The sequence below is a fragment of the Crinia signifera genome, chromosome 12 (assembly GCF_055691185.1).
Source record: "Crinia signifera chromosome 12, ASM5569118v1, whole genome shotgun sequence".
In the NCBI taxonomy this organism is placed as follows: domain Eukaryota; kingdom Metazoa; phylum Chordata; class Amphibia; order Anura; family Myobatrachidae; genus Crinia; species Crinia signifera.
This window is the reverse complement of record NC_139228.1, coordinates 4,401,110-4,427,885: the sequence shown is the minus strand read 5'-3', so window position 1 is coordinate 4,427,885 and position 26,776 is coordinate 4,401,110. Positions and strand designations below refer to the sequence as shown.

General features: G+C 48.9%; 2 protein-coding genes and 1 long non-coding RNA gene across 10 annotated transcripts; 2 read left to right on the top strand and 1 right to left on the bottom strand.

Annotated features, from left to right (window-relative positions):
• Positions 1-13: 13 nt before the first annotated feature.
• On the top strand, positions 14-4,286 carry LOC146049346 (uncharacterized). The gene is made up of 3 exons (XR_014466107.1): positions 14-261; positions 2,464-2,628; positions 3,731-4,286. It is a non-coding gene; the product is annotated as an uncharacterized LOC146049346 (long non-coding RNA).
• Positions 3,554-24,242, bottom strand: S100A1 (S100 calcium binding protein A1). Of its 5 annotated transcripts, XM_083165841.1 has the most exons (4): positions 13,229-14,639; positions 10,190-10,441; positions 9,553-9,745; positions 3,624-3,928 (listed from the first exon to the last, which is right to left on the bottom strand). In XM_083165841.1, exons 3-4 carry the CDS (start codon positions 9,691-9,693, stop codon positions 3,785-3,787), a joined length of 285 nt encoding a protein of 94 aa, XP_083021967.1. In that variant the 5' UTR covers positions 9,694-9,745; positions 10,190-10,441; positions 13,229-14,639; the 3' UTR covers positions 3,624-3,784. The 5 variants fall into 5 exon arrangements, with proteins under 5 accessions (XP_083021969.1, XP_083021970.1, XP_083021968.1 ...); XM_083165843.1 differs by lacking the exon at positions 13,229-14,639 and having other exon boundaries at positions 3,554-3,928; positions 9,553-9,695; positions 10,190-12,908; XM_083165844.1 differs by lacking the exons at positions 10,190-10,441; positions 13,229-14,639 and adding an exon at positions 24,194-24,242 and having other exon boundaries at positions 3,614-3,928.
• LOC146049343 (protein S100-A13-like) lies at positions 12,989-18,166 on the top strand. 4 transcript variants are annotated; one of them, XM_083165838.1, is made up of 3 exons: positions 12,989-13,160; positions 16,950-17,105; positions 17,960-18,166. In XM_083165838.1, exons 2-3 carry the CDS (start codon positions 16,956-16,958, stop codon positions 18,092-18,094), a joined length of 285 nt encoding a protein of 94 aa, XP_083021964.1. In that variant the 5' UTR covers positions 12,989-13,160; positions 16,950-16,955; the 3' UTR covers positions 18,095-18,166. The 4 variants fall into 4 exon arrangements, with proteins under 4 accessions (XP_083021964.1, XP_083021963.1, XP_083021965.1 ...); XM_083165837.1 differs by lacking the exon at positions 12,989-13,160 and adding an exon at positions 13,898-14,020; XM_083165839.1 differs by lacking the exon at positions 12,989-13,160 and adding an exon at positions 14,230-14,477.
• Positions 24,243-26,776: the final 2,534 nt, after the last annotated feature.

Below are 26,776 nucleotides of genomic sequence, written 5' to 3'. Positions count from 1 at the left end.
GAGAGTCCCTCAAATCTCTCCAATTATACATGGAAGCTAGTGTTCAGTCACCATGGAGATCGTTAGCGGTCATTTTGGGACTGCAGACACACATTATCTGTTCATATAACTGGATCCCGACGGCCATCTTGAGACTGGCAGATATACTAACAATGCTGTTAAAGAGAAAATTGGCTACCGTCGGCCATATTGTGGCTGGCAGATACACCCTCTACCTGGCTATAGGCGCCGCCGGGTATTTTATGTCTGAGAATAACTACTGTAGGTGCCCTTTTTAAGAGACATCTTCATTGTTATGGGCATAGCTAATATATAACTAGTGCAGCATATTATGCCCTATGTGTCAAATTTTAGACATTAGCTTGTAAATCTATTTACACGATGAAGGAAATATGTAACCTGTGGCTGTAAAGATATTGCAGAACTATAAGTACCAGCATGGCCTAAAAGCGCTCAGTTGATCATTCATTTGACACACAGGTCATGCTGATCTTTGTAGTCCCACCACAGTTGTAGAGACAGTGATTTGTGTCAGGGTCATTGCATACCTCCCAACATGACCCTCTCCAGGAGGGACACAATGCTCTGCTCCTGCACTTGCCTCTTGATGTATGATTGCCATCACCTACGGTATGTTGAAGCGCCTTTCTTATCAATCAAGCTGTTCAACACAGGTGATGGCAATCATACAATGGGCGGGATGTATTAATATACATCGCCGCCCTTCGCGTAACAGCCGCCGCGATGCTGCCGCATATGTAGTAACATATGCGGCTAGCATCGGGTTGCGGTGACGGAGACCCCCGCGATACCTGTGATGTGGTCTGTGGGGTTCTCCGTCACCTCCCGGTGGCTGCCAGCGTACCCCTGCGTCTCCTCCTCCCCCCTGAAGCCGGATGTCCTCCCGGCTGTGACACCTGTGGAAGGAGGAGATCAAAGGGGGGGGGGGGGGGCGCGCGGGCGGCGAAAGAAGCCCATAGGCTTCTATAGGGTATCGCCACCCGGAGGGTGGCGATACCCTGCCTAGCGAAAACGGGGCGGACGGGTATTGATACATAGGAAAATGCGGTAAAACAGATGTTTTACCGCATTTTCCCGTTAGTACATCCCGCCCTATAAGAGAGAAGTCCAGGAGCAGAGCAATGTGTCCCTCCTGGAGAGGGTCACACGTTGGGAGGTATGTCACATACGCTCCAACATGACCCATTCCATTAGGTACAAAATGCCCTGCTTCTAGACTTCTTCCTTACTTTAGCATTGCCTTCACCTTTGCTGGAACATGTTATCATCACAGGTGACTGCAATTATCAATTAAGGCGGGAATTCTAATGGAACGGGTCATGTTGGAGGGTATGATGTCATTGCCCATAAAAGACACCAGCAATATTAACATTTACTGACAAGCAGCTTTTTCTTACTGACACATTACTGAGGTATTGCCAGAAGTTTTGGAAATTGGTTGGAAATATATGGATCTCACGTCGTCTCTGGTTGGCCGCATATTATATCTATATATCTATATATATATATATAGATATATATATATCTATATATACAGGGCTATTTTTCAGCAGGCTCCAGCAGGAACTGAGGCCCTTATTCTAGTTCACTCTTTCTGACAAAATAAAGAAGACAAAGTCGGTCCTATGTGTCAACGTTTCGGGTGATAACCCTTTATCAAGACATGATGTCATGTCTTGATAAAGGGTTATCACCCAAAACGTTGACACATAGGACCGACTTTGTCTTCTTTAATTACTGTATGATCTGCCGCCGTGCAGTTTCTATGAAATCATCAAAGTGCCATCTACCTTCCCTTGATATATCTTTCCCCATTTGTGGACAGAAAGGCACCGGAGTTGCTGTCTTTCGTTTGTGAGTGCCTGGACTCCCTTCTGCATTATATATATATCTATATATATATCTATATATATATCTATCTATCTATCTATCTATCTATCTATCTATCTATATATATATATATATATATATATATATATATATAAAGACCAAAAAGACACACTCTCCAGACTGTTTGATGCAAAATAAAAAGCTGTGTATTTGTATTCACATAGACATCAAATGTAAAAAGAAGGGTACTCAACGTTAGCGTTTCAGTCCATAAAGGACCTTCCTCAGGAGTTAGGCAACAAGGGCATCCATTTGGGGTGAAGCACAGCGTGGACCACACAGCAGGTTCCTACAGCAAGGAGCCACTGTTGGTCATGTGATATATATAGATATATATATATATATATATATATATCTATATATATATGTCTAGTGTCTGTGTGTCTCCAAAACACTGCCATCTGCTGGCAGCGAGTGAAACTACAGCTCTTTCTCACACATGCACAAACACAGAGGCAATCACAAGGTAGCAGACTAGCTTTCGAAGCATTTGCTTGGAGCGGGCTTACTAGTTATTCATAGGTTGCTTCCTGTTCATGTTTCTGCTGTTAGGTGTTGCTATATAGATGTGTAAGGAAGAAGAGCCATCGCTGGTACTGAGGGTACTGCGTGATATGTGGAGCGTGTTGGCGAGGCTGCGGCAGGATAATAAATACGCTGTCAGGCTCAGTCTATGCCGGGGTTCAGTTTGATACCGACATTCATTATACCGTCATGGTAAGTCCCGATATTTAACATGCCGACAGGCCAGCGTGTTTCTTTGGGGGGTTTTGTGTATGTCGACGTAGGTCCCCACGCATGGCTCGCTGTGCTCAGTACACTATTATAATCCCCCTCCAGTCTCACTGGGTTGGTCAATTATGGAAAAAGTCTGTTTTTGAGTAAAATTGCTTGAAAACCCTGGATTACTTATAAGCCCTCATTTGATAACAGCCAATATAATGGATTTATAAAAAAAGCCACTAACTGTGACATGTTCTGTTATTATGAATACATAGTTACTATGTAGGACAGTTACAGGGGCAGTGTCTGATGGAATATAGTACAGTATAGTGGATATTTTGCAGATATTGGTACATTTTGGGCTGACAGTACTATCACAGGTATCCAAGTGCCGCCCCCAAACATGTGCCTCACGTGCCTAATATGAAATTCGGCTCTGATTGGGGCCCATTTACTATTGTATCTACATCGGATGGCATCGCCTCCTGCAGCTACTGCCATTCTGAGATGCCATTCATTGTAGCCTATGGGCTCCTAACTGCAGAGTAGTCAGCGGGGTCAGCCGGGGTCAGCGCTGATCTTCCTGCCACTCGGCTGAAGAGTGCCGGGCTACTTACGGAGAAGCCCCTGTCCCTGCGTCTGCCTCTACTTAAATCCGCCCTTTAGGATTGCAATGCGACCCTGGGCGGTACATCCCACCCAGATCACAGTGTATATGCCATCCCATAGTAAATGGGCCCCATACACTGTGCAGTCCATTATACCTGTATTTTATGATCTCCCAGTTACCAGCCAATCAAAATAATGGAACAACATAACAGTAACATCAGCATCGGCGGCTGTATGTGCACGAACGGAACAACACTTAATTGCTTTATAGGGCGCCAGCTAGTGGCTGCTGGGGCCCGCAACACTTGAACTCCCCCCATAGAGGTGAGGTGCAGCATTAGCCTTTTTCATATAGGATACAGTGACATAGGTTTATTCTGCTCCCCCTCCTTGCGCCCGTGCTAGGGATTTACAGTTGTGTCTATATCCTCACACATGCTATAAGAGACACTGACACACTTTAGGGTTTGATTCTCTGTTTATTCAGGCACAAGTGTGGCCCCTGGTGATACCACAAGTGGCCATCGGTGACCGCGGTCACTCAGCTGCCCTCACAGAAAACGTTGTTACAGGCCACCGTCAATGAGGCCACCAGAATGACAAACTCCTGAAAATCCACCTCTCCGTCTCCATTCTCATCCAGTTCCTTCATGATCTTGTCCACCGATGAAGCATCCTTCTGGGTCTGTCAGGGAAAGATGAAGGACAGTAAATATACCGGTTGCTTCACCTTACCAGAATAAGTCATGAAAGCGCTGAAGCATGAAATCACCTGTTGAACACCCAGCATGAAATCACCTGTTGAACACCCAGCATGAAATCACCTGTTGAACACCCAGCATGAAATCACCTGTTGAACACCCAGCATGAAATCACCTGTTGAACACCCAGCATGAAATCACCTGTTGAACACCCAGCATGAAATCACCTGTTGAACACCCAGCATGAAATCACCTGTTGAACACCCAGCATGAAATCACCTGTTTAACACCCAGAGATGCTTTGTTGTTACTATTTCAGATATTTTTTTTTTTAAATAAAGTTTTAACTGGTAAAAACAAAGAACAACAGATTATTTCTGTATCTTCATCATAGTTAACTATATTGGCGGTGCTGCGGAAGAACTATATACTGCATACATACTGTCCCAAATCAGTCATTGACGTCACCTGTTCACCTTTCCATAAATGCAGTTGCTGATGATATTAGCGGCATGTACAGGCAACAGGGGTAGTCATTCATTATGTGCGAGAGCACGCATCGATATCGATATATCGACCATTGTATAGCCAGCTACAGAACACTACACTCTTTACAGAGGGAGAGGCAGCTATCTTGTACACTTAGTTGTGCAGATGGGTGTGGATAATTTCTGTCACCAGCATGTTGTTAGACAGTCATTACGTCAACACCATTAGGTCGACATGGGTCTAGGTCGACAGGGTCATAAGGTTGATATGGGTTAGGTTGACAGTCAAAAGGTCGACATGGTTTTTTCCACAATTTTTTTGACCCGAATGTCGACACAGTCGACATGGACACAGGTTAACTTGTACCGCATACCCACGCATGGCTCGCAGCGATCGGAATGCTTCGGTCACGGAGCCTCACTGCGCTCGGCACACTATATTATTCTCCCACCATGCCCTGGTGGATGGTAGAGCATGAAATACTGCCTGTCGGCACACATGTCGGCTCAAAAAAACAGTGAAAAACCCATGTCAACCTTTGGTACTTGTTTCCTAGCACGGCGCCCATCAAATCGCATACCATAAGGCATACGATGGTATGCGATGCGATGCAATGTTACGCGATGGCAGCCGATGTTATACAATTTTAAATTGCCAATGTATGCTATATACAATGGTATACGATTTAAAATTGTTTAAGCCCCCTAATGGGTGTTTTCAATGTTAAATGTGGCCCCAATAAGATGATTAATTGTATAAGCACCGTAATGGGTGCTTACAATGTTAAAAGCACCCCCACGCCACCCCCACTATCAACGCCAACTCGAAGCGTGGCGAGCGCAGCAGTATGCGTCCTCCGACTTTTTCATACCCCCACTATCCACATCGGCGTGGAGTTGATCTTAGATCGTGTGGCGAGCGCACCGAGCCCAAAGCGTGGCGAGCGCAGCAAGCCCCGCGAGGGGACGCGGAATATATGTGAAGTCATCCGCATCCCCTCTCGGGGCTCGCTGTGCTCGCCACGCTTCGGTGAAAAACCCAATGTCAACCTTTTGACTGTCAACCTAACCCATGTCAAGCTATTGACCCTGTCTTCCTTATGACCCTGTCGACCTAGACTCATGTCAACCTTCCTGCAAGTCGACCTAGACACATGTTGACCTAAATGCATGTTGACCTAATGGTGTCGACCTAATGACTATCTAACAACTTGCTGGTGACCCAATGACCATATCCGGTGCAGATAGAGCTCTAGAGTGAAGACCCCAGTGCTAGGGGCAGCAATGGCACCCACTGTGTCACTGTGCTACCCCCAAAGCATTTATTCCATTTGACATAAAAGCCTGTCAAAATGGCGGCTTAGTCCCTATCTGCTCCTACCTGCAATCTCTGCCCTCACAGCTCCCTCTCTGAATGCCCAGCAAGTTTGAGTCATTTGGTCCATTGAGTGGCCTCGTGGTCACTGCCGGGACATCACCTCAGAGGTGAGGCGTAATTAGCCTTTAATATATACAGTAGATGTCTGGATAATGCCAAAAAAACACATTCCTGCCTGCAGCCATGATGCACTTACCGTATGCTACACATTATATACTGCATACCTACCTTACAGTAGCGCACGCAGGGGGGGTTTCCGAGTACCCAGAAACCCCCCAGGAGTCTAATGGCCATTGTCTGAATGCTGAGGGTCCCCTCTTTCTAGGAGTACAAGAATTTTTAAAATCGGACCTTGGGAACCGGAGATATCTGACTTCAAAGCAGTGGTCCCCATCCAAGCCTGTTAATTGCTGTTCCCAGTCAGATATTTCAGGTTCTGTCTAACGTAGAGTTTTTCTGAGGATATATTCCAAAATCTGGGACTCTCTCCTTTTGAAAGACACTAGAAGCTTGTCTCTACTGTTCCCAGAACCAGAGATATCAGCCTTCCAGCAGCTGATTACTGCTCCAGCTCCACACACCTGGTATGTAGTTTTATATTCTCATTGGCAGATTGCTCTACCTCCTGAAATCTGATCCCCTAGTCCCCAATATAATTTGGTAGGTGAGATTCTATAGTTTTTAATTCCATTAAAATCTAAGAAATCTATTTCCGGGAACTGGAGATATCTGCAGTCAAGCAAGTTGTCCTCCCACCAGAAAATTATGAATAATAAGCCCACTCCACTATACACCCCTCCTCTGCACATTAAACATCCTCTACCACCACGGAAGTTATGTATCAGGGCCCCTTCATTCAGCCCAATGCCCCCTTCTCCCACCATCTGTGCAGTAAAGGGGTAATTAGTGGAAATTACTGATCCAGGCCCTACATGCTGAGCGGTTGATATAATACCCCCTACCACCCGCGGGACATCAAAACATATACTGAGTCCATCTCCGTACTTTGCTCCGCCCCTCTGGAAACCCCCTTCTGAAAATCCTGCGTTTGCCCCTTCCTTACCAGTATATACCAGCAGAAATATCTGTGCTTAGCTGTTCAGAGAGAGGTGCGGTCGGTAACATATTTCACCTACTTAGAAATTCCAGATCTATTTAGACTTTCTATATACAATGATTTATTTGTGATTATTTCTACCTCCCCCAAGTGCTGGTGTGCCATGTTCTAGCTCCCTCTCAGTGCTAGTGTGCCATGTTCTAGCTCCGAAAGTTCTTGTGTGCCAGTTTCTAGATTACCAAGTGCTGGTGTGCCCTGTTCTACCTCCCCCAAGTGCTGGTGCGCTGTCTTCTAGCTCCCCAAGTGCTGGTGTGCCATGTTCTAGCTCCCCCCAAGTGCTGGTGTGCCATGTTCTACCTCCCCAAGTGCTGGTGCGCTGTCTTCTAGCTGCCCAAGTGCTGGTGTGCCATGTTCTAGCTCCCCAAGTGCTGGTGTGCCATGTTCTACCTCCCCCAAGTGCAGGTGTGCCATGTTCTATCTCGCCAAGTGCTAGTGTGCCTTGTTCTAGCTCCCTCTCAGTGCTAGTGTGCCATGTTCTAGCTCCCCAGGTGCTGATGTGCCATGTTCTACCTCCCCCAAGTGCTGGTGTGCCCTGTTCTAGCTCCCCAAGTACTAGTGTGCCATGTTCTAGCTCCCTCTCAGTGCTAGTGTGCCATGTTCTAGCTCCGAAAGTTCTTGTGTGCCGGTTTCTAGATTACCAAGTGCTAGTGTGCCATGTTCTAGCTCCCACAAGTGCTAGTGTGCCATCTTCTAGCTCCCCCAAATGCTAGTGTGCCATGTTCTAGCTCCCCCAAATGCTAGTGTGCCTTGTTCTAGCTCCCCCCAAGTGCTAGTGTGCCTTGTTCTAGCTCCCCCCAAGTGCTAGTGTGCCTTGTTCTAGCTCCCTCTCAGTGCTAGTGTTATGTGTTCTTGATTCCCAAGTGCTAGTATGCCATGTTCTAGTTCCCCAAGTGCTAGTTTGCCATGTTCTAGCTCCCCCAAGTCCTAGTATGCCATGTTCTAGCTCCTTCTCAGTGCTAGTGTGCTGTATTCTAGCTCATGAAGTGCAAGTGTGCCATGTTCTGGTTCCCCAAGTGCTAGTGTGCCATGTTCTAGCTCCCCTAAGTGCTAGTGTGCCATATTCTAGCTCACCAAGTGCAAGTGTGCCATGTTCTGGTTCCCCAAGTGCTAGTGTGCCATGTTCTAGCTCCCCTAAGTGCTAGTGTGCCATGTTCTAGCTCACCAATTGCTAGTGTGCCATGTTCTAGTTCCCCCAAGTACTAGTGTGCCATGTTCTAGCTCCCTCTCAGTGCTAGTGTGCCATGTTCTAGCTCCCAAAGTTCTTGTTTGCCGTGTTCTATATTACCAAGTGCTAGTGTGCCATGTTCTAGATCCTGCAAGTGCTAGTGTGCCATGTTCTAGCAACCTATCAGTGCTAGTGTGCCATGTTCTAGCTCCCTATCAGTGCTAGTGTGCCATGTTCTAGCTCCCAAAGTGCAAGTGTGCAATGTTCTGGTTCCCAAAGTCTTATTGTGCCATGTTCTAGCTCCCCAAGTGCTAGTTTTATGTGTTCTAGATCCCTCTCAGTGCTAGTATGCCACGTTCTAGCTCCCTCTCAGTGCTAGTGTGCCATGTTCTAACTCCCCCAAGTGCTAGTGTACCATGTTCTAACTCCCCCAAGTGCTAGTATGCCATGTTTTACCTCTCCAAAAGCAAGTCTGCCATGTTCTAGCTCTCCCAAGTGCTAGTGTGCTGTTTATTAGCTCCCCTAGTGCTTGAGTGCCATGTTCTAGATTACCAATTGCTAGTGTGCCATGTTCTAGCTCCCTCTCAGTGCTAATGTGGCATATTCTAGCTCCCTCTCACTGATAGTGTGCCATGTTTTAGCTCCCCTAAGTGCTAGTGTGCCATGTTCTAGCTCCATAAAGTGCTAGTTTGCCATATTCTAGATCACCAAGTGCTAATGTGCTGTGTTCTATATTCCCAAGTGCTATTGTGCCATGTTTTAGCTCCTTAAGTGCTAGTGTGCCATGTTCTAGCTCCCCACATGCTATTGTGCCATGTTCTAGCTCCCCAAGTGCTAGTGTGTCATGGTCTAACTCCCACAAGTGCTAGTGTGCCATGTTCTAGATCCCCAAGTGCTAGTGTGCTGTGTTCTAGATTCCCAAGTGCTATTTGACATGTTCTAGCTCCCCAAGTTTTAGTGTGCCGTGTTCTAGCTCCCCAAGTTCTAGTGTGCCGTGTTCTAGCTCCCCAAGTGCCAGTGTGCCATGTTCTTGCTCCCTCTCAGTGATATTGTGCCAAGTTCTAGCGCCCCAAGTGCCAGTGTGCCATGTTCTAGCTCCCCAAGTGCCAGTGTGCAAAGTTATAGCTCCCTATGCTCTTGTGTGGCATTTTTTAGCTCCCCCTTAGTGCTAGTTTGCTTTGTTCTAGATTTCCCATGTGTTAGGGTGTCATGTTCTAGCTCCCCCTCAGTGCTAGTGTGCTGTATTCTGAGACCCCAAAAGTGAGGGTTCAAGATTGAATTTATAGGAAATCTGACACTTGATAATCCCCAAAATACTTCCCAAAAGCCAGCTTGTATTCCAGACCCACAATATGTTCTTCACTGCTTTAGATGGTGACCTTATACATATTGGTGCACCATCTGGTATTCTTCACCCCACTGGTATTTATGTACCCTTGTTCATACAAGCATTATCTCACCTCCAGATACTCCCCCAGCTCATTCTGCAGTAGATCTCTCAGCTCCCTCCTGCTCAGCTTCTGCTTGTCCCCTTCTCGGGCTGAGTATGTGTGGAAGACAGAGATCAGTGTGTCCATGGCTCCTTCCAACTGTGACGACATCTCTAGGTGGTTTGGGTCAATAGGTAACAAAGGATGAAAATGTAAGTTGTATCTAGTAAGAATAAGAAAGGCAAGATCAGTAATGCACAAAGGGTGGTCCCAATTCTGCACGCGTCCTATGTGTACATTTTCCAGTATGTATGCATATGCGCTGCCATCAACACTAGATCAGTCTCAGTATAAGAGGGTGGGACAGAGACGGGATGGTCTCAGTATATGGTGGTGGAACAGAGATGGAAAGGTCTCGTATATGGTGGTGGGACAGAGATGGGAAGGCCTCGGTATATGATGGTCGTGGGACAGAGATGGGAAGGTCTTAGTATATGGTGGGAGGGCAGAGATGGGAAGGTCTCGGTATATGGTGATGGGACACAGATGGGAAGGTCTCGATATATGGTGATGGGACAGAGATGGGAAGGGCTCGGTATATGATGGTGGGACAGATGGGAAAGTCTTGTGAGAGATGCAGTTAAGTCAGTGGGATAAAGTCTCTTACCATGTATTGGTAATCTGTAGCCTCTTCAGGTTGTGACCTCTCTTCGGCAGTTCCCCCACAACTGATAATAATTACTGCCTGCCGTCAGTTTATCTACGTTGGTTTCGTTTCCTCTCCTCCCTCTGCTGTATCCATTACATCCCAAACAATGACACCTGTTCCTCTCAGGTATCAATGTCCTGATTTAAATAGTATCTCTGTAACATCACCTTGGAGACCACGAAACAGGACTCTGCATATGTGTTTAACTTTCTGGGATGCAGAAAATGGGGATACTGATTACATTCAGCAATAAGGTTTCTTCACTTCATGGGTAAAAGATGTATCCTATCGCCCCAAAATGAGTTGCCTCCTGCGGTGAGGGTATGGTTCCAGCCATTAAGGTTTGGCAGCCGTGTATGGATTATCCTGGATGATAGTGATGATGCAGGGGGCATGAAGCGTATACCAATATACCACTAGATAGCAAGCTTCTTGGCCAGTGTGAGATGTTTGACACCATATTTTCTGAAAGAGAGTTCCACACCTTTACTGCCCTTACCGTAGAAAAGCCTTTCCTTCTAAGGGTACGGAATCTTCTTTCCTCCAGTCTGTGGGCATGCTCGTGTGTCCTAATCTCTGTCCTCCGAGTACATAGGGTGTCTGACAGTTCATTGTTTTGTCCCCTGATATATGTGTAAGCATGTCTTCACTTAAAGGAGATGCAGTCAAAATCCCAACGGTCAAAATCCCGACAAGGTCAAAATCTCAACATTTAAAATCCTGACAAGGACAAAATACCGACATATAGAATGTACAGGTGAAACAGTCAACATGACTTTGTGTCGACAGGTCGCGAGGTCGACATTGGTTTTTTAACTGTTTTTTGACCCGACATGTGCCGACAGGCGGTATTTCATGCTTTGCCATCCACTAGGGCGTGGTGGGAGAATAAAATAGTGTGCCGAGCGCAGCGAGACACCGTACCCGAAGCATTGCGAGCGGCTGTGGTTCACTTCCAACTGTGTCCATGTCGACCGTGTCGACATTAGGGTAAAAAAACTGTGAAAAAACCCATGTCGACCTTGCGATCTGTCGACACAAAGTCATGTTGACTGTTTCACCTGTCGGGATTTTAAATGTTGTGATTTTGTCCTTGTCGGGATTTTAAATGTCAGGGTTTTTGACCTTGTCGGGATTTTGTCTTTGTCGGTATTATGACCCATTCGGGATTTTGACCCTGTCGGGATTTTAAGTGTCGGGATTTCATACCGAATCCACTTAAACATCTCTTTTCAACCTTTATAATTGGGTTAATCTCTTTGTAAGTTCTCCATCCCTTTTATTAGCTTGGTTGCTCTTCTCTGGACTTTGTCCAGTTCTTTAATGTCCTTTTTTGTACTGCAAATTCCAGATGTGGTGTAACCAATGCCTTGTCAAGTGGCGTAATTACATTTCCCTAGCCTCCATTTCCCCTATTATACAGGCTAGTATGCTGTTGGCCTTATTTGTTGCTACATGACACTGAGCACTACACCCCAGTCTGTTGTCAGTTTCTTTCCCAGTTCTGATCTAACCAATGCCGCCCCGCTTAGATTATAACTAACACACTGGTTGTGTCTCCCATGATGCATAACTTTGCATTTATCCACATTGAACCTCGTTTTCCCATTGTTTGCCCACTCATCTAGATTATTTAGATCAGGGTTGCCGACTCTCCCGGAATGGCCGGGAGTCTCCCGAAAACCGGGACCCCCTTCCGGCCTACCGGAAGGGTGGGCAACCCTCCTGGTTTCAGCGGGGACCCCCCCTGTGCCCCAGATTGCGGCATTAAAATGCCACAATCCTCGGGTCTCAGAGGAGGGGGCGGAGCTAAAATGATACAATTGCGTCATTTTAGCCCCACCCCTCCACGAAGATCCGTGAATTTGGCAGTTTTTCATCATGGGGGTGGGGCTTAGTGACGTCACACTTAAGCCTCGCCCCCTGAGCGGCAGCTGGAACTCTCCGGGCTTCTACGGAGAGGAGAATTATAAAGTCGGCCACCCTGATTTAGACGGCTCTGGAGTGTGGACACATCCTGGTCTGTTCTAATCACCCTGCTCAGTTTTGTGTAATCACACCCCAATATCGTTAATATGTTAACTAAAACTGGCCCAGGTACCGATCCCCGTGGCCCTCCACTTAGTACTGATAATTACAACCACTCTCTGTTCTCTATCCTGTAGCCAGTTTCTTAACCAACTACAAATGTTCCTCCATTTTATTGACCAACCTCTTATATGGCACAGTATGAAAAGCCTTTGTATAATCCCAGAAGGCCATTGCCAATGTCTCAGTTCTTGCTGACATTGATCCTGGTAAAAGCTGTACCAGACCAGAGGCGGTTGCAGTGAGGCGCCATTGCCCGTTACTGTGTGGGGTCAGGTTGGGGGCAAACGCAGGGCAAGGACACACCAGAATGACAGGTCACACACTGGCATCTGATCTACCCAGCATTAGGCCCAAAGTCTCAGGATACCACTAGAGTGTAAGCTCCTTGGGACAGTGTACTGTATAATCTAACTTGTTATGTCACAGAACGTGTCGTGTGCCATTGATGCGCTAAACTGCCTCTGTCTTAGTCACCCTGCACCTGAGCACCATACCTTTGTGCTGGTCAGTGAATAATTGATATTTAATCTAATGTACAATGTCTGCTACATAATTAAAGGACACCAATACCCTTATACAGTATGTATATTACATAGTGAGTGGCTGTCTCAGTGCTGCCCTCTGCCGCCACTAGCCGGGACTGCGGGGAGCTCCTGGCAATTCCCAGCAGCAGAAGCGATGAGTAAGAGGTTCCTTCCTGTTGTGTTCTAGCTGAAAGAACTGAAGAGGCTGCACTCAGTCAGTGCTGCTGGCCGCCCCCCTCTCCCTCCCACTGGGACCCCCACATCCTGATTCCAGCAGGCTGGGATGTGTTAAAGGTGTATGAGCCACCATTGGTGTAAGTATAGGAATGTGCAGAAAAGCTGGCTTATGTACTAACCCTCCCTTCCAACACGCATTACTTACCCATGTGCCCTGTACCATGCATTCTGCAGCACTGCAGTCTCAGGAAATATATAACTGTATAACTGTCCCCCACTTACTTTCCTTATTGCAATGACCTGGGCTTAGTTAATGCACCTTTCCCAGCCCAGATGACTGCAGTAGGGGTGTGGCCGGGACAGGTATGGGGGTGGGTATTATTGGTGTGGCTGGAATGCCTGGCACTTACACGCCGCGCCCCCTTACCCAGTAAGACTATACTACATGTGTTGTGGGCGCGCCGTCTGCCTCTGCTGTGCCATTAACCCTTACCTGTACAGTACTACATTGCTGCCTCCTGCGTATGTAGGGACTGGTGCTCATCTCTACGTTATCGCTGCAGTTGCACCGGGCAGCCCATGTTGGCGTGCCAGCTCTTGTGCGACTCCGCCATGTTCCTGTCTTTGCGCCTTTTCCCCAGCAATGCATCTGTATAATGTGACAGGCGACACTTGTGTATCTGTGGGTCCGAATTTGTGTGCAAAGGGCGCGTTATCTCACGCAGAGTTCCGTATACTGACTCAGTCGCACGCAGATATACAACTGGCGGAAATAACATTGCTCAGCGCAGTCCCCTGGTGCGTATTAGTCGTATGGTGCAGTCACTAAGTGGCATTATGGGTAAGAGGGCAGCTCCTGGCACCAGCAGAGTTGCGTGGGAACTGGTGGCTCACTTGTGCCACGTGGCGTATTGAGGCTAGATGTATGAGGACACGTATGGAGGAGGCATTTTGTGGTCTGGACCAGTGTTATACCGACATAACATTGAGGCACGAGGTACCTGCGCTGTCCATTGCATCAGTCACAATTGCTCATGGCATTGGTATAACAAGGTGCCAGACGGTCCTCAGAGACTCTGCCCCAGGGTGACATGATGGCGTCAAATCTTCTCTTCCGGGCACATCCCAATGGTGCCTTTTAGTCCTGAAACCCAGTGACTATGGCGGCCATTGGTGGACACTGAGATCATTGTCATGTGACAGCCGCCTCATCCTGCGGGACACTTGGGACGCTGTATAGATGGCAGCACCAGAGATCAGTAAACAGTTAATGGCACCAATGATGCACTGTTATGTCAGAGGGGCGAGTGCTAAGGGCGGGCCGGTCAGTAATAGCAGAACACTGGGGGGCTGTTTGGGTGCCAGGAATTGTGGGTGTGGTGGTCTCTGCCCACACTGCTTCTGCGGCTCCACAGGGATAAGCCTGAGACCAGGAACCCGGACGGCAGATCCATGTGAGCCAGTGTGCGAACGGGTAATGTCTCCTCCTGTTATCTCTGCTCACTAGGGGCCAGATGCACTAAGCTTAAAAAGTGATAAAATGGAGAGTGATAAACAGTCATCCAATCAGCTCCTGTCTGATATGCCACAGGCTGTGTTTGAAAAATGACAGTCAGGAGCTGATTGGTTGGTTGTTTATTACTCTCCATTTTATCACTTTTAAAGGCTGAGTACATCTGGTCCTTTTACTCTATCTGCTCACTATTACTGTCTCTGCTCACTATTACTGTATCTGCTCACTATTACTGTCTCTGCCCACTATTACTCTATCTGCTCACTATTATCTGCCCACTATTGCTCTCTATTCACCACTAAACTCTCTACTCACTATTACTGTCTCTGCTCACTATTACTCTATCTGTTCACTATTACTGTCTCTGCTCACTATGGGCCAGATGCAATAAGCTTCAAAAGTGATAAAAGGAAGAGTGTTAAACAGCCAGCCAATCAGCTCCTGTCTGACATTTTTCAAACAGAGTCTGTGGCATGGCAGGTAGGAGCTGATTGGTCGGCTGTTTATCACTCTAAATTTTATCACTTTTGAAGCTTAGTGCATCTGGCCCTATTACTGTTGCTGTGTCCCTCTGCTCGCTAATATTGTCTCTGCTTGCTATTGTCCTCTTTTAAACTCTGTTCACTATTATTGTCTCTGATTGCTATTAATGTGTCTACGAACTATCACTGTCTACTCTCTATTACTGTATCTGCCCACTGGTACAATCTGCTCACTATTACTGTCTCTGCTCACTGTTACTGTCTCTGCTCACTGTTACTATGCCTCTCTGCTCTCTAATCCTGCCTTTGTCACTGTTACTGTCTCTGCTCACTGTTACTATGCCTCTGCTCTCTAATCCTGTCTTTGCTCACTATTACTGTCTCTGCTCACTGTTACTGTGTCCCTCCGCTCACTATTAGTGTCTGCTCTCTTTTACTGTCTCTGCCCACTGGTACTCTGCTCACTATTACTATCTATTCACCATTACTGTCTCTGCTCACTGTTAGTGTCTCTACTATCTGTTACTGTGTCCCTCTGCTCACTATTACTGTCTCTGTTTACTATTACTGTCTCTGCTCACTGTTACTGTGTCCCTCCGCTCACTATTACTGTCCTGCTCACTATTACTGTGCTTCTCTGCTCACTATTACTGTCTCTGCCCACTGTTACTATGTCCCTCCGCTCACTATTATTGCCTCTGCTCACTATTACTGTGTCTATCGTCTCACTATTACCGTCTCTGCCCACTGTTACTATGTCCCTCCGCTCACTATTATTGCCTCTGCTCACTATTACTGTGTCTCTCTTCTCACTATTACTGTCTCTGCCCACTGTTACTATGTCCCGACGCTGACTTTTATTGCCTCTGCTCACTATTACTGTGTCCCTGTGCTCACTATTATTGTCTCTGCTCGCTATTACTGTCTCTGCTTACTGTTATTGTGTCCCTCCGCTCACTATTATTGCCTCTGCTCACTATTACTGTCTCTGCCCACTGTTACTATGTCCCTCCGCTCACTATTATGGTCTCTGCTCACTGTTATTGTGTCCCTCCGCTCACTATTATTGTCTCTGCCCACTGTTACTGTGTCCCTGTGCTCACTATTATTGTCTCTGCTCACTATTACTGTCTCTGCTTACTGTTATTGTGTCCCTCCGCTCACTATTATTGTCTCTGCTCACTATTACTGTGTCTCTCTGCTCACTATTACTGTCTCTGCCCACTGTTACTATGTCCCTCCGCTCACTATTATTGCCTCTGCTCACTATTACTGTGTCTGCCCACTGTTACTGTGTCCCTCCGCTCACTATTATGGTCTCTGCCCACTGTTATTGTGTCCCTCCGCTCACTATTATTGTCTCCGCTCACTATTACTGTCTCTGCTTACTGATACTGTGTCCTTCCACTCACTATTATTGTCTCTGCTCACTATTACTGTGTCTCTCTGCTCATTATTACTGTCTCTGCCCACTGTTATTGTGTCCCTCCACTCACTATTATTGTCTCTGCTCACTATTACTGTTTCTTTCTATTGACCTTTGTACTTACTGATATGGACACTATCTGCTCACCATTACTCTCTGTACTACTATTGCTATTATCACTTCTCACTGTTTAGTTATTCTCACTACTACTGAGTCTCTGTTCACCATTAATCTCACTACTCACTATTCCTGTGTCTCACCCATGCCACGCCCTTCTCTATACGTTTTTTTATACCCTTCTGACCCTGCTTCTTATTAACCCTTATCACCCTTCTCCATACGCCTTGATGCCCCTTATTGTATCCTGCTCTATGCGTTCATTAACCCTTCGCCTCCCACTCTCTTCTCCCCTCCGGGTGCAGTTTCCCACCTGTCCTTTGACCTGTCACATAGACACAGGTGGTTGCAGGGTCTGTCTATAGTCTGACCCCCCCCATCCCAACAGGTCAATATGGCGGCTGCGCAGACTGAGGTGGAACGCGCCATTGTGACGGTGGTGAAGTGCTTCTTTGAGCACGCCTGCGAGGAGGGCAAGAAAGAGACTCTGAGTGTGGGGGAGTTCCACAAGCTGGTGTCCTCCGAGCTCCCACACCTGATGAAGGTATGTCACCCTCCTTACATACTGTAGGTGTATATAGTCCTGGGAAGGTGGTGGGGGTCCGGGAGGGAGGGGGGGGGGGGGGTTCCACAAGCTGGTGTCCTCCGAGCTCCCACACCTGATGAAGGTATGTCACCCTCCTTACATACTGTAGGTGTATATAGTCCTGGGAAGGTGGTGGGGGTCCGGGAGGGGGTTCCACTAGTCATGGTGGGAGATGATAAGTGAGTGGAGCAGAGAATACGTTACACACTGGTGAGGAAGGTCTGCGTTCTACAGTGTATAAATATATGCCCACCAGAGAGTTTCAGAATCATCCACTCTCCCACATGCCCACCTTATACCCCCCTACCACATGCCCATCAGAGCCCCCTGTACCCCCACATGCCCACCTTATACCCCTCTACCACATGCCCATCAGAGCCCCCTCTACCCCCACATGCCCACCTTATACCCACCCCACCACATGCCCACTAGAGTCCCCTCTACCCACCTACCACATGCCCACCAGAGTAAGCTATACCCCCGCATGCCCACCAGAGTCTCCTATACCCCCACATGCCCACCAGAGTCTCCTATACCCCCACATGCCCACCAGAGTCTCCTATACCCCCACATGCCCACCAGAGTCCCATATAACCCACCCACCACAGATCTGACCGCTCTGATTGCGGGTGTTATTCTGTGGTTGCCATGGTTAGCGGTCCAGCGCCCGGCTGGTCTGGGACAGTGCCCGGAGATTAGTAGGTATATCGCCACCTAGGGGCAGGGCTGTGGAAAGCATTATTGGGTAGTGCAGTGCTTCCTGCCCGTCACATGACCCCGGGGTCTCTGACCACACTCTCTCTATCCCACAGGATGTGTCAGTGGAGGAAAAGATGAAAGAACTGGACATTAACCAGGATAATGAGCTGAAGTTTAACGAGTACTGGAGGCTAATTGGAGAGATGGCGAAGGGAGTGAAGAAAGAGGTCAAGGCCAAGAAGAAGTGACGCCGCGGGGTCCTCCGAGGGCCACACAGTGTATGTGACGTGATAATAAAGGAAACCCACCTTTGTGCCTGACGCCTCGTTTATCTGCATTATTAGGCCTGGTGATACGGCTCTTATAGGAATGATTGGTCCGGTGTTTCCCTGGTAACGCTGCACGCGCTGGGGTGGGTAGGGGTTAAACCTGGAGGCTAAGACATAGGAGAAGGCTGGCAGCACTGCCCAGGGGATCAGCTGGCCCCTCCCCCAGTCACATGTCTCCAGGCTCATGTCTAGTGATTGTGTGGCAGAATCTGGAGACCGAGCTATTGGGATACAGGGACAGGGTGGATGCTGATGACCCCGGTTACTCCTGGAATTCAGGCCCTCGGAGCACAGTGCTTATACAGCGCCTGGGGGCTCAGTCAGGACCTTTTGGCTCCATGTCGATGAAAATCAATCTTAACCCTTTGAGTGCCGACATCTCTGTGAGATCTGTGCAAAAATATCGGCTACAAATCCCAGCGTCGCTCGCATTTGTTATATAAATTCAAATAGAAATGTTGTGTAGTAAAATATTCTATATAAGGTGACGTTACAGGTCGTTATGGTGAATAAAAAGGTTGATGTGCAATTTTCACAAATTGTCTTGGCACTCAAAGGGTGAACCACCGATGTTGGGTTTCAGGGTCTGAACACACACATTTACTAACAGGTGCTTTTTATATTCATTATAATTGTCAGTAAAATGTGTCTTAGCCCTGGAAATACACGGACACATCTATGGGTGGGAGTCTCCGTCCCAGGCAGCATTATATAACACTAGTCCCCCCCCCTTTAGTTATAGGACGCTGAACTCCTGCAGACGTGACGTGTGTAATACGTGTGTGTGTAATACGTGTGTGTGTAACGGAAGACAGTATAGAACTCATCCTGATTCCTTTCCACGAGGCACTATTCAGATTTGGGGACCCTTACACCGGTAGATCATTCAGTAACCCTATATATAAATGTTCTATGGCCATATGTAATAATATCAGTAGGGGTGCTACCTAGTATAATTGGTACCCCTTTTCCATGCCACTAAACCCCAGGTTACTGCCGTGATAACCCAGGAGTGGCCTCAGTGGAAAAGGGTTACCCCGGTCCAGTGACATGGGAATCCAACCAGGATTAGCTTGCAGGGTTGGTCCTGGGAAATCCTAGGTCACGGTGCAGTGTAGACAGGTAAGCTGGGATGATGCGACCCGGCACCCATATACAATATGTGGAGAGTCGGCTCTAGGAGATGATGTCATCCCCAAGCACCAGCCTGAGCTGTGATGTCATCATTATTGCTGTAAGCCGGTCCTGCTGCTGGTCTGATAGGGGTCTCAGTCAGGTAGAACTGTATACAAAATCCTGGGTGCAGCTGAGCAATTTAATGTAGAGGGGTAATTAGTAATACAAGGTACAAAGTAATTTCCATTACTTCTCCTCTCATGTGTGACATCTCCCCCTCTCCAGCTGGCATCATGTGACTCTTCCTGGCCAAGTAAAACAGTTTTGAAGCAGCCGGAGAGACATGTTCACAAGTCACATCATTCACACTAAACTCGGTCACCAACCCAGAAAGAAAGACCCAGGAACAACCCAGGTCTATTGCAGGGCCGGGGACCTGGGTTGGTGCCTTTCAGACATAACAAAATCCGGGATTGATGCTCATCCATGTGCCCATTTTAAGTTTTGTATCCCTTATACCCCTTTCACACCAGCCTAAATTCCCGGCTCGGGCCGACTAGTGCTGGTGTGCAAGGTTGCCTGGGCCAAAATCCCAGGAAAATTTCCCGTGATTTCAACCCTGCTATTTAGCAGGATTGTTCCCGGGGTCCTGGCCGGTGTGAGAGGGGTAGGGGGTACCCACCCGGGTTGCCGGTCCTCGGTGTGCTGTCAGGCTGGGGATCCACACAGGCGGCAGGTGCAGTTGACAGGACAGGCGGCACCCTCACTGAAGAAGGTGAGCTGCGTCATCCACACCCGCAGTTTGACCTGTCATCCGTGCCCACCACCTGTGTGGATCCCCCAGCCTGACAGCACACCGAGGACCGGCAACCCGGGGAGTACTCCACCTCCGCCGCCATCCTGCCTTCTTCCCATAGCAGAAAGTGCAGGGACTTTTCTGGTGTGAAAGGGGCCAACCCGGGAATGCCCCGGCCTGATCCCTGGGCCATATTCCTGGGTAAGTCCCTGCATTTTCTGGTGTTAAAGGGGTATTAGAGGGACTGTAGATCCTGAATGCCTGGTAGAACCAGTATGCCAAATAGCTGGCAGAGCTTGGTACCCACAATGTTTAGTTCTACAGCAGCTGAAAGGACACTTATTGCAGACTACTGTTCTATGGAGCTCTGCGACAGGTTTGTTTGGTGGCTTTATTTGACCATGGCCAGATTTGGGTGGTCATCTGTATTGCTGGGTCAGGAGAACTCGCCTACATCCTGGACAGATGCGTCCTGTTAGGTTCTCAGTCTCAGTGCTCCGGCTGCCTTTGTGCTAGAGGTCCATTTGTAATGCCCTGGAACTGTAAGGGTTAACAGACACTGCAAGAGTTAAATAACTATTTAGTTTTATCATGCATAGCTAGGGCTATTTCCTGTGCACTGATTGGAGGAAGTTTGGAGATCAGGCAGGGATCAAATAGGGTTACCATCTCTCCCGGATTTCCGGGAATCTCCCGATTTTGGTGGCAACCCTCCAGGAGGCTTTTCCAGTCTCCTGGATTCCAGGATTCTCGATGGCAAAAGTATTCAACATCGGCCATAAGCCGATGGTCGATGGCCATCCCTAGAACTGGAGGAGGGTGGGGGACAGTATGCAGCTCCCGGCAGTGGGTGAGCGTCTCCTCCCACTGGGAGGGAGTGAGGGTGCATGAGAGCAGGAGGCTGTATAATAGTGGTATGTGGGCAAGACATTGATAAAAGCTGTGGCGCTGGTGCAGAGGACCGTGGGGACACTTCTGGCAGTGGGGGAACCTGCAGCGCAGCAGCCAGGGCCGGATTTCCCACCTAGGGGCGGCACCTGCTTGTGGTGGTACAGGATCCCCCATTCTCACGGGGGTACGTGAAATGCGGGGTCGCGGGGGTCTGCTGGGGGGGGGGGGATGAGATTGCCAGAAAGGGGTCAGGGGGGTCTGCAAATTGCGGGAGGGGGGGGGAGTTCGGGGATCTGCGATTAGCGGGAGGGGGCGTGGGTCTGCAAATTGCGGGAGGGGGCGCGGGGGGGGGGCCTTGAATCGCTGGAAGGGGGGCAGGGGCAAACGCAGGATTTCCAGAAGGGGGTTTCCACAGGGGCGGAGCAAAGCACGGAGATGGACACTTAGGTGACCCAGTATATGCCGGGTCAGTTAAAGTAATATAGATAGACCAATTTTATAATAATTATATATATATATATATATATATATATATATATATATATATATATATATATATATATATATATATATATATAGTGCTATTTTTCAGCAGGAACTCAGTTCCTGAACCTCTAATTAAATATGACATCATTAGGAACTGAAAATGTACTATAAGATAAGTTTTATTTTAAAGTCACCTGTGAGTGCCTTTGTTTCTAAATACAATATATACATCTATCTCTCTCTCCCTTTCTCTATTATATATGTTTTTTTTTATTTAATTGATCCACCCCCAGACCTGGAGTTCCTGAACCTATTTTTCCAGAAAAATAGTACTGTGTATATATATATATATATATATATATATATATATATATATAATCAGCAGTATATACACCCCTGGGCATAGCAATGTATTGGAGCCCCTACCGATCCTCCAGCGGTAGGGGTGGGGGAATCTTTGTCCCGCGGGTGGTAGGGGGTATTATATCAACCGCTCAGCATGTAGGGCCTGGATCAGTAATTTCCACTAATTACCCCTTTACTGCACAGATGGTGGGAGATGGGGTGGGAGAAGGGGGCATTGGGCTGAATGAAGGGGCCCTGATACATAACTTCCAGGGTGGTAGAGGATGTTTAATATGCAGGGGAGGGGTGTATAGTGGAGTGGGCTTGTTATTCATAATTTTCTGGTGGGAGGACAGCTTGCTTGACTGCAAATATCTCCAGTTTCCAGAAATAGATTTCTTAGATTATAATGGAAATAAAACTAGAGAATCCCACCTACCAAATGGTATTGGGGACTAGGGGATCAGAGTTCAGGAGGCAGAGCAATCTGCCAATGAGTATATAAAACTACATACCAGGTGTGTGGAGCTGGAGCAGTAACCAGCTGCTGGAAGGCTGATATCTCTGGTTCTGGGAACAGTAGAGACAAGCTTCTAGTGTCCATCAAAGGGGGAGAGTCCCAGCTTTTTGAATATACCCTCATCAAAACTCCATGTCAGAAAGAACCTGAAATATCTGACTGGGAAGAGCAATTAACAGGCTTGGATGGGGACCACTACTTTGAAGTCAGATATATCCGGTTCCCAAGGGCCGATTTTAAAAATTCTTGTACCCATGGAAAGAGGGGACCCTCAGCTTTCAGACTAGACTCCTGGGGGGGTTTCTGGGTACTCAGAAACCCCCCCTGCATGCGCTACAGGGGGGGTCCGCAAATTGCGGGAGGGGGGTTGTGGGGGTCAGTGAATTGCGGGAGGGGGGGTTGTGGGGGTCCATGAATCGCGGGAGGGGCGCGTGGGGTGCCGTGAATGAGGGGAGGGGGGTGCGGGGGTCCGCAAATCGTGGGAGGGGGGCTCAGGGGGTCATGAATCACGGGATGGGGTCGTGGGGGGCCGCGAATCGCGGGAGGGGGGGTGCGGGGGGTGACGTGAATCACAGGAGGGCGTGCCGTTAATCGCGGGAGGGGCGGGGGTTTGCAAATCGCGGGAGGGGGCGCAGCGAATCATGGGAGGGGGCGTGGAGAATCATGGGAGGGGGTGCGGTGGTGGCGTGAATCACGGGGGTGCTACGAATCACGGGAGGGGGGGGTCACGTGGGGACGCAAATCGCGGGGGGTGCCGTGAATAGCGGGAGGGGGGGGGGTTTCCGCAAATCGCGGGAGGGGGCTTGGGTCCGCAAATCACGGGAGGGGGGGCGCCGTGAATCGCAAGGGGGGTCCCGCGAATCTCGGGAGGGGGGTCGTGGGAGTCCCGCGTATTTTGTTCCAACCGGCCCAATCTGACAATCGATCTGTAGATGTATGGCCACCTTAAGTTAGAAAGCAGCACAAGTCTGGAGTGAAGGAGAAGGTGCATGGATGTTGCTGGGCTAGCTGTCATTTCCATAGTCCCCAGCCAGGGGCGGATTGGGAATTAAAACCAGCCCGGGAAATATCTTGAAGCAGCCCTAATGCAGGGGCGGGGGAGAGTGGCCTAGCTATATGGGGGTGTGGCCTATTTCAACAAGGCCACTCCCTATTTTCGCCGCTGTGGGGGGCATGGCTAGTGGCTCTCTGAGCTGCTGGCTATGTCCCCAGGCTGCAGAATAGGTGCATGGGAGGGGGGACGCAGGGTGGCGTAGAATGCTGGAAGGGGAGATGCAGGGTGGCTGAGGACGAAGGGAGGGAGGACGTATGCAGGTTGGCATAGGACGCAGATTGTGAGGGGGCAGGGTGGCATAGGACGCAGATTGTGAGGGGGGAATGTAGAGTGACAGAGGATGCAGGGAGGGGAGTTGCAAAGTGGTGGAGGATGCTGGAAGGGGAGATGCAGAGTGGCGTTGGTTGCATGGTGGCAGAGGATACAGGGAGGAGGGACTCAGGGTAGCGTAGGATGTAGGGTAACAGAGGGGAGACGCAGAGTGGCATAGGATGTGGGGTGGCGGAGGATTCAGGCAGGGAGGGGGGAAGCAGGTTGGTGTATATATACAGTATACAGCTCCCTAATCCGCCACTCCACACAGCAAAAGAAAAAGACCTCAGGCGGTCATTCAGTCAACATTTCTGGAGCTTTATTATACTCCTTTGGTCAGGACAGGTTGACTGAATGACCCCCTGAGGTCTTTTTCTTTTGCTGTATGGAGTGCCAGATCACAAATCAACAATGTGTTTAATAAAACCGACGTTTCGGGGCCATAAACGGAACCCCTGCTTCAAGGTGTATAAAAAGTGCAGTATAGTAAGATCCTACCTTAAATACCGTAGGAATGTATGTGCCTCTCCGTCCGTGCAGGGAACCAGCCTGGGCATCTGACGTCATGTCCGGCGCTGCGGTGTGCGAGGAGGCGGGTTGTCATGGGAACAGGACGCTGCTGTAGGTTGAATAGACTGAGGACACGCTCAGCGTTACATAGGAGATTGGCCAATGTTTGTCAGTGCTCAGCTGTTCCATGCACGGGCTCGAGGCTGTGGAAACAAAAATAAGTGATAATTATACAGTGTTGTGCACGTAACAGCTAAATAAAGTGAACACAGTGCAATGGGTGATATAAAGATGAAAATAAGTGACATAGCTATGTGCTATAGTGACTACAGATTACATGAAGTGCTCATGCACGTAAGAGGGTGATCTAGTCGTCAGTGGGCTATCTGATGATGAGGGACAGTCCAGTGTACAAGCTGTATCTGGGGGGGCACTGCTAATATGACATAAAACGTCACTCGTCCATGAATCAAACTAAATGCTGGGATCTAGATAAACAGGTTCAGTGGGAGTCAGTCATTGAGACCATGGGGTTTGCTGCACCCCAAATTAAATATCCATCTAGTCTCTCTCCGCAAAAGAGCTCCAGCTCTGTCACCTCCCCGCTTGTTGATGGGTTCATGGTCGATTACCATGTGTCTGAGGTCGGAAAGTTTGTGTCCCTTTTCACTGAAGTGCCTCGCCACGGGTTGGTCCGAGGCTTTGCCGTTTATGGCCGCCTTTATGGCCGACTGGTGTTGGGCCATTCTTTCGCACATAGTGTAGGTGGTCTTGCCTACATAGAGGAGGTGGCAGGGGCATGTGATGGCATATATCGCATGCGTGGAGAGGCAGTTCAGTACATATTTGCATATTTGATGGGTGCTTACAATGTTAAATGCACCCCCACTAGCAACGCAAACCCGAAGTGCAAACCCGAAGCGTGGCGAGCACCCCGAAGCCCACTAGGGGCGGCAGTACGCGTCCTCCGACCTTTTTAATACCCCCACTATCCACGTCGGCGTGGAGTCAATGTTAGATAGTGTGGCGAGCGCAGCGAGCCACCGAGCCAGAAGCGTGGGGAGCCCAGTGAGGGGACGCGTATTACTTTATATGTATTCCGCCACGCTTCGGGCTCGGGCACTATCTAACATGAACTCCACGCCGACGTGGATAGTGGGGGTATGAAAAGGTCGGAGGACGTGTACCGCCGCCGCTCGCCGCGCTTCGGGTTGCCGTTGATCCTGGGGGTGGTGTTAACAATGGGGGGGCCATTTAACATTGTAAGGACCCATCAGGGTGCTTGTACAATAAAAAATTGTATACCATTGCATCGTATGCCATTGTATGGCATACGATGCAATATTTTATTGTACAATATTGCGTCGCATCGCATACCATCGTATACCGTATTAACTGTTATGGTATACGATGCGATGGGCGCCGTGCTAGGAAACAAGTACCGAGGCTTCAAATAAATTATAAATTACCTGCTTGTTGCCAAGGGGGTTAATGTCCGTTGCCAAGGCTGTTAATGTCCGTTGCCAAGGTGGTTAATGTCCGTTGCCAGGGTTTCTTGCTCGTTGCCAAGGGGAGGGGGGGGGGGTTTAATGTCCATTGCCAGGGGTTCTTGCTCATTGCCAAGGGGTTAATATGTGTTGCCAAGGGATTACTGGATGTTGCCAAGGGGTTAATATTTTTTACCAGGGGTTAATGCTCGTTGCCAAGGTTTTTTTTTTCTGTAGCCAGGGGTTCTAGCTCGTTGCCAAGGGGTTAATATGTGCCCGGCCACCCGCCCATCAGCTGCTGCCCCTGCCTTATGTAAGCCCCAGGAAAGAAGGGATTAATGGAAGCCCGGCAAGTACACTCCTGCGCGTGCAGGGTTAATGCACCCTGACCCGGCGCTGCGTGAGTGGCAGGGAAGGAGACTCACCGGATTGGAGGGGACCAGGAGGAAGAGGCAGGCTGGAGAAGAGGAGGAGTTCCTGGAGAAGGACAGGAGGAAGGAGCAGCGTGGGAGAAGCCGAGGCGGGAGACCAGCAGCACGAGCCGCTTGAAGACGCAAGCCGGAGGAGAGCCGCAGAGAGAGAGAGGGAGACGGGTGACGTCACGATGACCCCCCCGCCGACCCCGGTAAGGAGACGAGAGACGCGGCGTGTATGGAGTGCCGCAGGCAGCCGGGCTACACAGCGCTGCAAGGAGCTGTGACTCCCGCTGACCCCCACAGTGAATAGCCGCATACACCGCGCGGCCAGCCCCGTGACCCCCGCTGACCTCCCCCACAGTGAATAGCTGCACACACCGCGCGGCCAGCCCCGTGACCCCCGCTGACCTTCAGCAGCGTGAGGAGGAGATGCGGCGCCAGAGACTGCCGCAGCCAGGCAAAAGAGGGAGTGCAGAGAGGTCTGTGACCCCCGCTGACCTCCCCGACCATTAGCAGCGCCAGAGACACGCCGGGAGCACCCTCCTATAGAATATACAGGAACAGAAATTGATTACTTAAAGTCCTATGCATAGGCCCTTCATCTGGACTGACCGGTCTTGGTGGTAGAAAATGTACCCGGGTACTCAGGTTAAATGGTGTATTTGTTT

What these genes read in the sequence shown, in the direction of transcription:
- S100A1 (XM_083165844.1), bottom strand. Translation starts at nt 9,693, where the DNA reads ATGTCGTCACAGTTGGAAGGAGCCATGGACACACTGATCTCTGTCTTC. An exon ending in AGCTGGGGGAGTATCTGGAG is followed by an intron (nt 3,929 to 9,552) that starts GTGAGATAATGC and finishes TTTCCCTGACAG; the next exon opens with ACCCAGAAGGATGCTTCATC.
- LOC146049343 (XM_083165836.1), top strand. Translation starts at nt 14,264, where the DNA reads ATGGCAGCACCAGAGATCAGTAAACAGTTAATGGCACCAATGATGCAC. An exon ending in GTGAGCCAGTGTGCGAACGG is followed by an intron (nt 14,498 to 16,949) that starts GTAATGTCTCCT and finishes CCATCCCAACAG; the next exon opens with GTCAATATGGCGGCTGCGCA. An exon ending in AGCTCCCACACCTGATGAAG is followed by an intron (nt 17,106 to 17,959) that starts GTATGTCACCCT and finishes TCTATCCCACAG; the next exon opens with GATGTGTCAGTGGAGGAAAA.